Below are 16,202 nucleotides of genomic sequence, written 5' to 3'. Positions count from 1 at the left end.
CTTCAATTTATGCTTCTAATGTTTTTAACAACAGAAATCATTTTGTTGGAAGAGTTTCAAATTTCTTAAGGTAAAACTACTCACTAGAAATCACAAATTGGAGTTAGCACGATATTATTACTGATCTGCCTGTCAGGAATATACAGTCATGCATTTCTTAACAATGGGGATACCTTCCAAGAAATGTATCAATTAGGCAATTTTGTCATGACGCAAACATCTTAAGAGAGTACTTACAAAATCTATAGTATACTTACACCGAGGCTATATGATACAGCCTGCTGCTCCTACACTACAAACCTGTACAGCATGTTACTGTCTGAATACGGTAAGCAACTATAACATGATGGTATTTGTGTATCTAAACATAGATAAGGTACAGTAAAAATACAGCATAAAAGATTTTAAAAGGTATACCTGTATAAGGCACTCACTAATTTCCAGGACTAGTTTGCAGGACTGGAAATTGCTCTTTGTGAATAGGTGAGTGAGTGGTGAGTGAATGTTAAGGTCTAGGACATTACTATACTACTATAGACTTCGTAAATATTGTATACTTAGGCTACAGTACACCGATTTTTTCTCCAATAATAAATTAACTTTAATTTTTGGTTTATAAACTTTAATTTTTAAAACTTTTTGACTCTTGAAATAACACTTAAGCTTAAAATAAATATACTATACACTGTATTTATATATATATAAATATGTATTTTTAAAAATTCACTTCCCCAAAGAACCTCAAGCATTTTACTTATGTATTTATTTTATATTTTAGAGACAGGGTCTTAACCTGTTGCCCAGCTGGAGCGCAGTGCCACAATCATGGCTTATTTCTGCCCCAAACTCCTGGGCTCACTCCAACTCTCTCATCTCAGCCTCCCAGGCAGCTGGGCTCACAGGTGTGAGCCATGTACCCAGCGCTATTTTTATTTATATTCTTTTTTTTTTGAGATGGAGTTTCCCTCTTGTTGCTCAGGCTGGAGTGCAATGGTGTGATCTTGGTTCACCACAACCTCCACCTCCTGGGTTCAAGTGATTCTCCAGCCTCAGCCTCCCAAGTAGCTGGGATTACAGGCATGCGCCACCATGCCTGGCTAATTGTGTATTTTTAGTAGAAGACAAGGTTTTTCCATGCTGGTAAGGCTGGTCTCAAACTCTCGACCTCAGATGATCCACTGGCCTCAGCCTCCCAAAGTGCTGGGATTACAGGTATTAGCCACCGCACCCGGCCTATATTTTTAATCTATAAGCTTTTTTCTATTTTAAAAACTTTTAAATTTTGTTCTACTTTTAAAAGTTTTCTGTTAAAAACTAAGATACAAACACACATTAGCCGAGGCCTACACAAGGACAAGATCATCAAGATGTCACAGTAAGCAAAAGGAAATTTTCAGCTCTATTATAATCTTTCTGAGACCATGTCACACATTGGTCCAACACTGACTAAAATATCATTATACAGGGCATGACTGTGTAGTAGACATTAGCTGTTGATGTGGACAACTATTTTCAATCTACTGAAATTTACTTTGCTTACTGAAATTTTACTTGCATTCACTGATTTTGAAGATCTATCTTTGAAATGAAAAACCAGTTTCTACTAATGAAAACACAAAATTAATTATCTTTAACTTACCCATTTTGTTCTTATGAAAAATTCTACTTTGCTTCCCCAGGAACTTTAGCAGTTTCCTGAAAATATAATAATATCATATTAAGATTAATGCTGCAAGAGAAAACTTTTCCATTCACTGTTATTTAATATGTCCTCGGTGTTAAAAGTTTAAGAACTCTCCCTTCTGGTTACATTAAGAGCTCACCATTCCAACACAGCAAAAACACTGCATCTTTATGGATCAATTGAAGAGTACCAAAATGCTTTGTGAGCTTGATCAGCTGGCACTTTTGAATTGGAAAAAGACTACTTAAAATAGAAACATAATATATAATCATTATAAACTGACTGGGGATGGGGTTGTTGAAGAGGTTGTAAAGTATGACATGTTAAAAGCAACAGACATGTAAAAATGTTCATTCCATTAAAATACATATATAGATCGTAACTATCAAGAAAAAACTGCTATACTGACATGTTCTAAGGCATGGTCCTTTATTCTTTTTCTGGGTATAGGCCTTTGTTGAGAGTCCAAAGAAAACTATAGGTCCTATTGTATAACAAAGAATTTGGCTGGTTTTTTACCTTCATTTTGAAAGGTGGTCTCTAAATCCTTGTAATTTCCCTAGTGATACAAGTCTTTGCTATTCATCATAGGTCCTGGTAGTTTGTTAACCAGGTAACTAATAGTGGGCTTCTGAATAAACTAACAAGAGGACTCAGGACAAAGGGCTTTGAAGTGCCTTTTTTGATATCAACACGGTCTCCAGTTGGAGGGGTGCTGAAGACTGAGCTCAACCCTGTTGCTTAAGACTCACCAACTGTGTCTACAGAATGAAACCCCAGGAAAAATCCTGGACATCAAAGCTCAAGTGAGCTTTTGAGGTTAGCAATGCTCTGCACACCTTGCTATGCTACACATCAATGTACTGGAAGGATGATGTATCCTCACTTAACATAGTTAGGACACAGCAAGTTCTGGTTCCTGTATTTAGTACACAGTGGTAGACAATAAGCACATATTTGCTTGGATGAATGACATGATAAATCAAGGACAAAAAGTAACTTCCATGAAAATAAAAAAAAGACAGGGCTGGGTGCAATGGCTCATGCCTGTAATCTCAGCACTTTGGGAGGCCAAGGTGGGAGGACTGCTTGAGCCCAGGAGACTGAGATCAGCCTGGACAACATAGTGAGACCCTGTCTCTAAAATAAATAAATAAGAAAAAAAGAGAAGTCTTATATATTTTTATGCTTCCATCTCTTCCATATGCAGGCTACCTAAGTTTTTGAAATTTAATCATAAAGTGGTTAAAAATTCACAATTTTTAATATTTTGACAAAATAACAAGATGACTGCTAAAGGAAGTGGTTTCACTTTCCCAGTAATTTGTATTTTAGCAACACACTACAGCATTTATTCAAAGGAGGATCTTATTTATACTGGTATTTCTTTTTACGTCATTAACAGGAAAAAAGCATTTCCTAACTGTCCTGCTCTAGGAAATTCCTGACCAATTTTAGTTCTAGCCTTAAGATAAGGGTCAAGGAAATGAACCATAAATACTTCAGAGCAGAAAAGAAACTTGCAAGTAACCTCTCTAATACTTCAGGTTTGAATAATGCCATCCATGTAGAGAGGCTACACAGTTTGTTTCACATAGTGACAGCAGGAACAGAAATCAAATCTTAGTCTAGAACACTGGCTAAGCAAGAAGACAGATATTCAAAGTACTGTCTCTCTCTCTCTTTTTTTTTTTTTTTTTTTTGAGATGGTGTCTTGTGCTGTCACCAGGCTGGAGTGCAGTGGTGCAATCCTGGCTCACTGCAACCTCTGCCTCCCAAGTTAAAGCAATTCTCCTGCCTCAACTTCCTGAATAGCTGGGACTACATGTACACAACCACACCCAGCTAAATTTCGTATTTTTAGTAGAGATGAGGTTTTGCCATGTTGGCCAGGATGATCTCGATCTCTTGACCTCATGATCTGCCTGCCTTGGCCTCCTAAAGTGCTGGGGATTACACGCATGAGACGTTTGAGAGGGAGTCTCGTTCTATTGCCCAGGCTGGAACTGCAGTAGCGTGATCTCAGCTCACTGCAACCTCTGCCTGCCAGGTTCAAACCATTCTCCTGCCTCAGCCTTCCCAGTAGCTGGGATTACAGACATCTGCCACTGTGTCCAGCTAATTTTTTTATTTTAGTAGAGACAGGGTTTTGCCAGAGATTAAGAGGAAGAAGAAGAGACCCACCCTTTCTCCCGACATTGAAAGGGAAAATCAACATTAAGAAATAAAATTCTGGCCAGGCACAGTAGCTCACACCTGTAATCCCAGCACTTTGGAAGGACAAGGCAGGCAGATCACGAGGTCAAGATTTCAAGACTATCCTGGCCAACATGGTGAAACCCTGTTTCTACTAAAAACACAAAAATTAGCTGGGCGTGATGGCACGTGCCTATAGTCCCAGCTACTCGAGAGTCTGAGGCAGGAGAATCCCTTGAACCTGGGAGGTGGAGGTTGCAGTGAGCCAAGATTGCACCACTGCACTCCAGCCTGAATGACAGAGCAAGACCCCCTCATTAAAAAAAAAAAAAAAAAAAAAAATTTTGAAATTCCTAATTCTCAAGAAGTTAGAAATATTTAAAATATGATTAAGTTTGCACCTAACCTTTAAGTTATCTAAAGAAATCTAAGTTTGAGGAGACAGAAATCTCAGCTTGAGTATCTATTCCATGACAGAGTTGAATTCTGGAAATATCAATTGGGCAGGTAAAAGCCAGCAGTCATAGGGGAACTGTTGGATTGAGAGCAGTTCTAGGCAGAAGAAAGAGCATGAACAAAATGGCCTGAGACATCATTATGCTTTCAGGGTGTTACATATAAACATTACTCCTTCTAGTTTTTTTGTGTATGTGTGTGTTTAATAACAAATATTTAGAAAATCTGGATGAGCCTACGGCCTACACTGAAATTGTGTTGAATCTAGGAACAGTGAATATAAGATATCTGAAGCCTATCTTTTCTCTGATTTGAAATGTTACCTTTATCATATTCTATGTTGCTACATGGATTTCTAACTATCTTCTGTACATGAACAGAGTAAGTCCCCCATTTTGTTCTCATGTTTCTTGGTAGGTCTACTTTTAGGTACTTTTAAGTTTCCATCATGAATGGGGTCTGTTTTACTATGGTATTTTCTGAAAGGTTATTGCTGGTGTTGTGAAAAGCTTTAAAATTTTCTAAGTTGATTTTGTATCCCACCATTTTTTTGCAGAACTTGTATTAGTTTTAATAGTTTTTCAGTTGATTTGCCTGAATTATCTAAGTAGGTAACAGACACTCTGCAAATCTGTTCTTTGTATCATTTTGTCTTTTTACATTGACTATTTACTTGGATAAAATAAGGTTAGAACAGATCACTCACAAAAATGCACTACACATTCAAGAACCAAATGTAAAAAAATCCATGAGCTCTGGAAAAATAGCAGAAAAAAAAAAAAACTACCTTAGACAGGTATAAAAACGCTTGATGGGCTGGGCGAGGTGGCTCACACTTGCAATCCCAGCACCTTGGAAGGCTGAGAGGGCGGATCACCAGACTTCAAGACCAGCTGGCCAACATGGTGAAATCCTGTTTCTACAAAAATACAAAAATTAGCCAGGCATGATGGTGGGTGCCTATAATCCCAGCTACTAGGGAGGCTGAGGCAGGAGAACTGCTTGAACCCGGGAGGTGGAGGTTGCAGCGAGCCAAGGTCATGCCATTGCACTCCAGTGAGACTCTGTCTCAAAAATTTGAAAAATGCTTGATGGCTGGGTGTCGTGGCTCACCTCTGTAAACCTAGCACTTTGGGAGGTTAAAGAGGGAGGATCCCTTGAGCCCAGGAGGTTAAAGCTACAGTGAGCTGTGATCCTGTTACTGCACATCAGCCAGGGCAACAGAACAAGAGCTTGTCTCAAAAAAAAACAAAACAGCCTGATTCCAAAGATAATCAGGAAAATGCAAATCAAAACTTTAAAATTTGCTAAAAAAAAAAAAAAAAAAAAAAAAAATCAAGTAGGGGGAACTGGGCAATAATAAATAAATGGCACCAAGTTTAGAAGGGTAGCAATAGAGTACATTTTTAAACATACATAGCAGGAAATTCTATTTCTTGGTATTACTTTAGGGAAACACTAACATTGCATGCAAAGGCAAGTAGAAGAACATTTACCACAATGTGTATACATGAAAAACTTAAAATGCCTTAAAAGGTTCAGCAATTAGAGAACGAGATAAATACAATTATATGCATCTTTATGAAATATTATGGGGCAGCAAAAAAAAAAAAAAAAAAAAAAGGCAAATTAGTATATAGAAAGACCACAAAACAAATTTTAAAAAAAGAGGTTATAAGGGCCAGGTGCAGTGCCTCATGTCTATAATCGATCACAAGGTCAGGAGTTCAAGACCAGCCTGGCCAATGTGGCGAAACCCTGTCTCTACTAAAAATATAAAATAAGCTGGGTGTGGTGGCACATGCCTGTAATCCCAGATACTTGGAGGGCTGAGGCAGGAGAACTGCTTGAACCTGAGAGATGGAGGCTGCAGTGAGCCGTAATTGCGCCTCACACTAGCGACTAGGGAGGCTTAAGTGGGAGGATTGCTTGAGCCCATAAGGTCAACACTGCAGTGAGCTGTGATTGCGCCACTGCATTCCAGCCTGAGCAAGAGTGAGACCCTGTCTCAATAAAATAAAATAAAAATAAAAACAACTAGACAACGGTCTTGAAAGGCACTCTCCAAACTAATAATCCTTACCACTAAGGTAGACATAGGAAAAAAGAGGTGGTCAACAGAGAATAAAGGCTTCTCTGAAATATTTTTATTTTTCCATCAGGAGAATATATTCATATGTTATTATTTAAAATTGACTTTTAAAAATAAACAAATATGTAGAACCAAGGGGGTCATACATAATTGGAATAATGCTCAGCCTGGTGATTAGTTCCTATCTGTTAGAATGTGACTGATTTGGAAAACAAAGAAAATTACATTAACTCAAAATAATATAACAATCAGGGCTATTTGAAGGGGCAAGGAGAGACTTCATAATACAAACTGACAGTTGTAGAATGCAATTCTATTGCATAACAAGACACCAAAATATCCTGCCTCCAAAATGTGTTTATGCTGTGGTTGAATTTACCTCTTTTAGGAAGAGCTGAAACTCTCATTCTGATCTGTTTAACTTACAACAATGCTCACATTTAACTCTTGCCCAGGTAGTTTTTGTTTGTTTGTTTTTAGACAGAGTCTTGCTCTGTCACCCAGGCTGGAGTGCAGTGGTGCAATCTCCGCCTGCCAGGCTCAAACGACTCTCCTGGCTCAGCCTCGAGTAGCTGGGATTACAGGCACGCGCCACCAAGCCTGGCTAATTTTTGTTTTTAGCAGAGACAGGGTTTCACCACATTGGTCAGGCTGGTCTCCAACTCCTGACCTTGTGATCTGCCCACCTCAGCCTCCAAAAGTGCTAGGATTACAGGCATGAGCCACTGTGCCTTGCCTTGTTTTTTTTTTTTGAGGCGGCAGGGTCTTGCTCTCGCCTGGGCTGGAGGGCAGTGGTGTAATCACAGATCACTGTAGCCTCAAACTCTTGCCTGGGTAGTCTTAATACCTTTAGCCAATAGCCAATAGTCCCCCCTTCCTCCTTTTTACCTCCATTGAGGAATTTATAGTTTTCTTTTCTATGGGTACCAATGCTTGAGAGCTGCCTTGCTTTTTTAGATGCATTTTGTCCCCCACAACTAGCTGTAATTTTGCAAAAGGCAGGGAGGTTCTCCCCCTTTATGACCCGTGCATCCGGTACAATGGTAGTTACATAATAATGTTAATAAGGCAGAGCTTCATACAATGATGTATCTACTGCTGATATATTGATAGTATTGTCCTAAGCTTTCTAACAGAATAAAGTTACTAAACAGCACATGCTTTTGACCAAGACTGATTTATGTTTTACCTTGATGTTGGCATTTAATAAACTTAGAACTTTTACACAAACATAATTAAAATGGCTACTTCTAGAAAACATCTGTTTAGGCCAGGCACAGTGGCTCACAGCTGTACTCCCAGCACTTTGGGAGACCCAGGTGGGTGGATAATGAGGCCAGGAGTTCGACACCAGCCTGACTAACATGATGAAACCCCGTCTCTACTAGAAATATACTAAAATTAGATGGGTGTGGTGGTGCGAGCTTGTAATCTCAGCTACTCGGGAGCCTGAGGCAGGAGAATCACTTGAACCTGGGAGGCACAGGTTGCAGTGAGCTATCGCGACCCTCCACTCCAGCCTGGGCGACACAGTGAGACAAGAAAAAGGCAAAAAGGCAAAAGGCAAGGCAAGGAGACATCTATTTAAATTTATTGGAATATTTTGGATTTTTTTTCTTTTTTGAGACGGAGCTTCACTCTTTCGCCCAGGCTGGAATGCAGTGGTGCGATCATGGCCATAAATTGTTAATAAATGCGAGCGTATGAAACGTGTATTCCTGTATAAGATTTCTGGAGTTTCATGTTTCTTAGAACAAATTCAGTTATTTGAAGATGTTAATTATTTGATATGTCCTCAAATTTCCCAGTATTAAAGCTTGCTCTCGGCTGGGTGCAGTGGCTCACACCTCTAATCCCAGCGCTTTGTGGGGCTGAGGAGGGCAGATCATGAGGTCAGGAGTTCAAGACTAGCCTGACCAACATGGTGAAACCTCGTTTCTACTAAAAATACAAAAAACAAAACAAAACAAAAACTAGCTGGGTGTGGTGGTGCACACCAGTAGTCCCAGTTACTTAGGAGGCTGAGGTAAGAGAATCGCTTGAACCCAGAAAGTGGAGGTTGCAGTGGGCTGAGATCATGCCATTGCACTCTAGCCAGGGCAACAGAGGGAGACTCCATCTCAAAAAAAAAAAAAAAAAAAAAAAGCTGGCCGGGCGCAGGTGGCCCACGCATGTAATCCCAGCACTTTGGGAGGCTGAGGCAGGTGTATCACGAGGTCAGGAGATCGAGACCATCCAGGCCAACATGGTGAAACGCCATCTCTACTAAAAATACAAAAATTAGCTGGGCATGGTGGCGTGCGCCTGTAGTCCCAGCTACTTGGGAGGCTGAGGCAGGAGAATTGCTTGAACCTGGGAGGCGGAGGTTGCGGTGAGCCGAGATCGCACCACTGCACTCTAGCCTGGTGACAGAGCGAAACTCCATCTAAAAAAAAAAAAAGAGCTTGCTCTCTTAGCATAAAATCTCTAAGTTTCTGTTCTGAGCTTGTTCTAGTTTTGTCTTCAGTGGCAGTGGGTCAAAAAGGGAAGTTGTCTGTTTTTACTAAGAATTCTATCAGGTCATTTAAAGTAAAAGTACTTCTCTCTTGAGGGGAGCTCTAAAAAAAATTAAAATTAAAAAACAAAATAAAAGCACTGATCTCAGTTTCTAATTTGTTTCTGATAGGTAATACTTAGTAACAGCTGAACTGTTCTCCCAAATGATCAAACTTTTAGTAATGAAATAACGACTCACCTAATAATAACGAGTAATCAATGTTATAATATCTCATTAGCAGGGTGTCTATTTCTAGTAACACACCCTCACATATGCCAGTCCTATGATCTGTCACGTATTGTAGGGCCTAAGGAATTTTGATTAGAAGAAATCTCTGATACTTAAGAACTCTATTTTAGACCGGCCACAAATGATTAATCAGAAATATTACATATGGGCTGGGGGCGGTGGCTGATACCTGAAATCCCAGCACTTTGGGAGGCTGAGGTGGGTAGATCACCTGAGGTCAGGAGTTTGAGACCAGCATGGCCAACATGGTGAAACCCTGTCTCTACCAAAAATACAAAAATTAGCTGGGTGTGGTGGCTGTGCCTGTAATCTCAGCTACTCGGGAGGCTGAGGCAGGAGAATGGCTTGAACCTAGGAGGCGGCAGTTGCAGTGAGACGAGATTGTGCCACTCCACCACAGCCCGGGTAACAAGAGCAAAACTTCATCCCAAAAAAAAAAAAAAAAAAAGATATTATTTGTGGCAGTGTGGATTGCAACAATCACAGTAATGTTAGGTGGTCCCTGGAGAGTGAATGATGGTTCTCATTTATATTTTGGCGGGCTACAGTTGTCTCATATCAAATTATAAATAGCAAAAATAATAAGCATAGATTTCCTGAGTCCTTAGACTGGAAAAGTGAGTCAAAGTGTATGGCAAGAAAGGACAGTCTCTTCAAAAAAGAAAGCTGGAACAATATCCATATGGATAAGAAGCAGCTCACTGGGCCGGGCGCGGTGGCTCAAGCCTGTAATCCCAGCACTTTGGGAGGCCGAGGCGGGTGGATCACGAGGACAAGAGATCGAGACCATCCTGGTCAACATGGTGAAACCCCGTCACTATTAAAAATACAAAAAATTAGCTGGGCATGGTGGTGCGTGCCTGTAATCCCAGCTACTCAGGAGGCTGAGGCAGGAGAATTGCCTGAACCCAGGAGGCGGAGGTTGCGGTGAGCCGAGATCGCGCCATTGCACTCCAGCCTGGGTAACAAGAGCAAAACTCCGTCTCAAAAAAAAACAAAACAACAACAACAACAAAAAAAACACCATAGCTGGGAGCAGTAGTTCACACCTATAGTCTCAACACTTTGGAAGGACAAGGCAAGCCGATTGCTTGAACCCAGGGGTTGGAGACAAGCCTGGGCAACAGGGTGGTGAAACCCCATCTCTACAAAAAACAGAAAAATTAGCTGGGCATGGTGGTGCATGACTGTAGTCCCAGTTATTTGGGAGGCTGAGATGGAAGAATCAGCTGAGCCCAGGAAGGTTGAGGCTGCAGTGTGCCCTGAGGGTTCTACTGCATTCCAGCCCAAACAACAGAGTAAGCCTGTCTCAAAAACAAACAAAAAGAAAACCCCTCATAAACCAAAAATAAAAATGAAAAGTCATGCCATGAACTGGAAAAAAAAAAAAAATTCACAACACATATCTGACAATGGATTTCTATCCAGAGTAAATAAACAAATTCCTGTATATCAATAAAAAGAAAATCCAATTAAAATTGGGCCAAAAAATTGAACACATTAAAAAGTGCTCAACAGCCAGGTGCAGTAGCTCACACCTGTAATCCCAATGCTTTGGGAGACAGAGGTGGGTGGATCACCTGAGGTCAGGAGTTTCACAGCAGCCTGACCAACATGGAGAAACCGCATCTCTACTAAAAATACAAAAAATTAGCAGAGCATGGTGGCACTTGCCTGTAAACCCAGCTACTCGGGAGGTGGAGGCAGAAGAATTGCTTGAACTCAGGAAGCAGAGGTTGTGGTAAGCCGAGATCACACCACTGCACTCCAGCCTGGGTGAGAGAGAAACTCCCTCCCCCGTGTCAAAGAGAAAAAAAAAAAAAAAAAAAAGTTTTCAACATTATTACTTATCAGTGAAATGAAACTCAAAACTGCAGTGAAATACTACTATACAGCCAACAGTATAGCTAAAATTAAAAAGATTATCAACATTAAATGCTGGAGAGGATGTGGAGCAAACGAACTCTAATACAATGCTGATGGGGAGTCCATCATAATAAGAGAATGAATAAATAAGCTGTGACATATTGATTTCATACAGAGCAATACTATTCACAATATATATTTTTTTCTTCTTTATTTTATTTCTTAATGGAGTATGATCACAGAATACTATTTACAATAAAAATGGATGATCTACTGACAACATGGAAGAATATAAAAATGTTACACTAAGTGGAAAAGCCAAACAAAAAAGTATACACTGTGTTATCCAATTTATATAAAATTACAGAACAGGCAAAACAAACCAATGGTGAAAGCTCAGCAGGTGAATAGAGAGGAACATTCTGGAGTGGTAAAAATGCTGTCTTGCTATACATTTGTCAAAACTAAATGGTACAATTGGGATTTCACTGCATGTAAGTTATACATCAATTTTTTAAAATAAAGCTAGAGTTAAAAAAATTATTGATAGTTTGGCTGAGTACAGTGGCTCACACCTGTAATCCCAGCACTTTGGGAGGCCAAGGTGGTCAGATCATGAGGTCAGGAGTTAGAGACCAGCTTGGCCAACACAGTGAAACCCTACTAAAAATGCAAAAATCAGTCAGACGTGGTGGTGTGCACCTGTAGTACCAGCTACCTGGGAGGCTGAGGCAGAAAAATTGATTGAATCTGGGAGGCGGAGGTTGTGGTGAGGCGAGATCAAGCCACTGCACTCCAGCCTGAGTAACAAGAGTGAGACTCCTGTCTCAAAAAAAAAAAAAAAAAATTGATAGCATTTCTGAAGTTTATTTTACCTTAACTCCAAAGACATCATTGCTCTAGGATGGTTTTCTGCCTAATTAAGCTTTTGAAAGTGACACTGGTACAAAATAAAATGAACCAAAATTCTCTGGATATGCACATGCCAACAGAGGAGGAAGTTGGTTGTCCCAAAGAAAGTAAATATGAGACTACAAATGTGCAACAGAAAAACTGTTAAGTGGACAGCTATAAAGGAAAGCAGCTTTTCATCTGAGTCTCTATGGGTGTATTTTCACCAGGCAAAACTGGAAGAAGAAGATCCAGGCAAAGCGAACAGTACGAGCTGAGTCAGACGGCTTGGGGCACACAAGATAACTCAGTGTTGCTGGAAATCAGTTTACAAATTCATTCATTCAATAAATATTTACTGAGGATTAGTATGCTAGATGCTTGCCTAGGCACTGGGGACAGAGATGAACATAAAGATCCTAACCTCATGGGAAGAATGGTGGGGACAGAAAACCAAAACAAAATAGTATAAACAGGATGGTGAAGAACTAACATTAACAGAGACCTGAAGAAAGCAAGGAAGTGAGTCACAGATATCTGAAGGAAGAGCTTTATGGAGGGAGAACAGCCAGGAGACTAGTCTGGCCAGAGGAGTGAGTCAAGGAGAGAGGGCAGGAAAATTGGAAAAGAGGTGAGAGATTGAAGTTGGATATTATCAAACAGGGGAACGGTGATACATAAGGAGCACATGCTGAAATACTGACCAAGCCATGGGTCTTGTTTTGTTTTGTTTTGAGACAGGTTCTTGCTCTGTCACCCAGGCTGAAGTAGTGGTACAATCCTGGCTCAGTGCAGCCTCCACCTCCTGAGCTCAAAGGATTCTCCCATTTTTGCCTCCTGAGTAGCCTGCTACCAAGCCTAACTTTTTTTTTAAAGTAGAAGTCTCCCTTTGTTGTCCAGGCTAGCATTGCTGAGCTCAAGTAATCCTCCTGCCTTGACCTCCTAAGGTACTGCAATTACAGGTGTGAGTCACCACACCCAGCCCAAGGCAAGGGTCTTGAATGCCTAACAGTAAACAACACTACAGCAGAATGTATTCATTCTTTGCTACATTACCCTGTTTCATCACTCCTATCCTTTTGCGGCTTTCTATCATTTCTTAAGACTTGATTTCAGCCCTCCATATAATGTAGTGCTTAAAATCAATCAATTTTGGCCAGACACGGTGGCTCAAGCCTGTAATCCCAGCACTCCGGGAGGCTGAGGCAGGCAGATCACCTTAGGTCGGGAGTTCAAGACCAGACTGACCAACATGGAGAAAACCTGTCACTACTGAAAATACAAAATTAGCAGGGCTTGGTGGCAGGTGCCTGTAATCCCAGCTACTTGGGAGGCTGAGGCAGGAGAACCGCTTGAACCGGGGAGGCAGATGTTACAGTGAGTGGAGATCAAGCCCTTGCACACCCCCTTGGGCAAGAAGAGTGAAACTCATCTCAAAAGAAAAAAAATTAGTCAAGTCTTAGCTATGCCACTGTGGGAGAAGTTATGTAATCTTTCTGTGCGCCTAGTTTCCTCAACGGTAAAATGAGGATAATACAGCATCTTCCTCATAGAGCTGTTCTGAAGAATAAATAGCTTTATATATAAAGTACTCAGAATAGTGCCTAAGCATACATTAAAAGACTGGTCATAGCCGGGCGCGGTGGCTCACGCCTGTAATCCCAGCACTTTGGGAGGCTGAGGCGGGTGGATCACGAGGTCAAGAGATCGAGACCATCCTGGTCAACATGGTGAAACCCCGTCTCTACTAAAAATACAAAAAATTAGCTGGGCATGGTGGCGCGTGCCTGTAGTACCAGCTGAGGCAAGAGAATTGCCTGAGCCCAGGAGGCGGAGGTTGCGGTGAGCCGAGATCGTGCAATTGCACTCCAGCCTGGGTAACAAGAGCGAAACTCCGTCTCAAAAAAAAAAAAAAGACTGGTCATTATTCTATTTTTGAACCAGGATGTATTGAGGGCCTACTATGCGCTAGGCACTTCTCTACATGCTTGGGAGGAATCTGTGGACAAAATAAACCCAACAACCTCTCCTCCACCCGTACCTTGGAATTTACATTTTAGTGTCAGAATTGACACACTTTCTATAAAGGACCAGAAGGTAAATATTTTTTTTCTTAGCAGGCCATAAGGTCTCTGTTACAACTACTCCAACTCTGTCACTGTGGTGGAAAAGCAGCCACAGAAAAGATGTAAATGATCGAGTATGGCTATGATCCAACAAAACTTTATTTATGGGCAAGAAAGGTAAATTATATATATATATATATTATTTTTTTTTTCTCAAGACAGAGTTTTGCTCTTGTTGTCCGGGCTGGAGTGCAGTGGGGCAATCTTGGCTCACTGCAACCTCTGCCTCCCAAGTTCAAGAAATTCTCCTGCCTCAGTATCCTGAGTTGCTGAGATTATAGGCACACACCACCATGCCTGGCTAATTTTTTGTATTTTTAATGGAGATGGGGTTTCACCATGTTGGTCAGGCTGGTCTTGAACTCCTGACTTCAGATGATGTGCCCACTTTGGCCTCCCAAAGTGCTGGGATTACAGGCCACTGCGCCCAGCCTATAATTTTCATGTTACAAAATACATACTTACTTTGAATTTTGTCCAACTATTAAAAATTTTAAAGACCATTCTTAGCATTCTTAGCTTGTAGGTAGTGGGCCAGATATGGCCAGTGGTTGTAACTTGCTGACCCTGTTCTAGCAAGTTCTTAATCCGCAGTCCCCCACTCCCAAGGTTCATAGATTAGCAGTAGAATCCCAAATCCTTGCATCTGTATGTACAATTTTGTGCATATGTGCAGTTCGGGTAAGAGGAATGAGAAGGTACACAGCTTTTATCAGATTTCCCAAGGGGTCTCTTATCATAAAAGTCCATTCTGGCTCTTACGATTTCATGACTAAATCCATCTGAAACTCATCCTTCCCCTACAACCACCTGTAACTCACCTTCCCATATTCATTACACAGAGTCACCCTCACACAACACAGAACTTAAGGGCTCCAGAGTACTGCACGTTCTCACTAGTCTGTCTGCCTCACCCCTGCAAATGACCTCGTCATTCTCTCAGAAAGTATCTCCAAACTCCTTTGTTTCAGTTTTAAAGGAGCAGATATTCTCAACATATAATGTGTATTAACCTTAGACTCTACATATCATAATTAACAGAACCTTTAGAAAGACGGGCTAAAAAATAACCTGAAACCAATCACTTCAGTTGCCTTGTCTCTCCATCTTCAGCGTACCTGTATTTATATAACATATATTTTGTCCACCTTGCTGTTTCAAATATTGAATAAAAACCGTCCTTCCTACCAAAGGTCAGTATTTCCACTCAAGCACTGACTGCTATCCCCTCACCTAACTAAAGACTCTGCTAAGGCCATTATTCCTATCCACACACCAAACTACCATCTACTTCTTAACCTACTCTGATCAGCCTTTTGGCCCACCCGTCTCTTTAAGAGGTTCTTATCAAATTTCAACTACATCACTTAATAACATGGTCAATTTTTAATCCTCATCTTATTCTTAGCAGTATTTTATACAGTTGACTACTTCCTCCATCTTGAAACTTTCTTCCTTAGTACTCCAGATGTCACACCCTCCTGGCTTTTCTGCTCCCATTACTCTACGCTTCTCTTCTGACTGGAGGGCTACTAGTCATCTGCCTTCTTCTCCATTTAATATTCTCTATTTCATGTCCGCCAGACCACAGGTTAGTATCTATAAAATATGGCTCCCAGATCATCTCCCTAGTCCATAATTTAACTGCTGTTGTCCAGTATAATTTCAAAAATCACTATAGTTCCCACCACCACCAGTTACCACCGCCAGAATTTCCTCCTTCATTATAACCATCATATCCTCCACCACTGCCACCATATCCACCACCCTGGTTTCCCTATCCTGGCCCGCCACCACCATAGCCCCCTCTACTACTATAACCAGGACCATCACTATAGTTGCCACCACCACCTCCAAATCCATTATATCCACCATCACCTCCTCCTTAACTACCTCTGCTGCCACCACCTCTACCACCATAGCTTCCTCTTCCACCAAAGTTTCCAGCATGGCCAAAATTACCTCCACCACCTCCAAAGTTTCCTCTGCGACCCATGAAATCGCCAGGTCCACCTCCACAACCTCTCTGTGATCCAGCAGACTGAATCTCTTGTTTAGAAAGGGTCTTTTTCAGCATCCACAGCCATGAAGGAAGTAAGTGACCTA

At 41.0% G+C, this 16,202-nt stretch overlaps 1 protein-coding gene across 3 annotated transcripts in view; it reads right to left on the bottom strand.

The window, feature by feature from the left end:
- ELOC (elongin C) overlaps positions 1-16,202 on the bottom strand; it is a 32,628-nt gene that overhangs the window by 11,255 nt on the left and 5,171 nt on the right. For 2 of the 3 annotated variants that reach the window (XM_032251132.1, XM_032251123.1), the window contains exon 2: positions 1,640-1,695. The exons of the other annotated variant lie outside the window; for it this stretch is intronic. In XM_032251132.1, the coding sequence (XP_032107023.1) occupies positions 1,640-1,643 (4 nt within the window). In that variant the 5' untranslated portion in view covers positions 1,644-1,695. The remainder of the gene's footprint in view (positions 1-1,639; positions 1,696-16,202) is intronic. 3 annotated transcript variants of the gene reach the window in all.

This window comes from Sapajus apella, unplaced genomic scaffold (genome assembly GCF_009761245.1).
Source record: "Sapajus apella isolate SASKATOON/1434 unplaced genomic scaffold, GSC_monkey_1.0 scaffold3, whole genome shotgun sequence".
In the NCBI taxonomy this organism is placed as follows: domain Eukaryota; kingdom Metazoa; phylum Chordata; class Mammalia; order Primates; family Cebidae; genus Sapajus; species Sapajus apella.
This window is presented reverse-complemented; position numbering and strand designations above follow the sequence as displayed.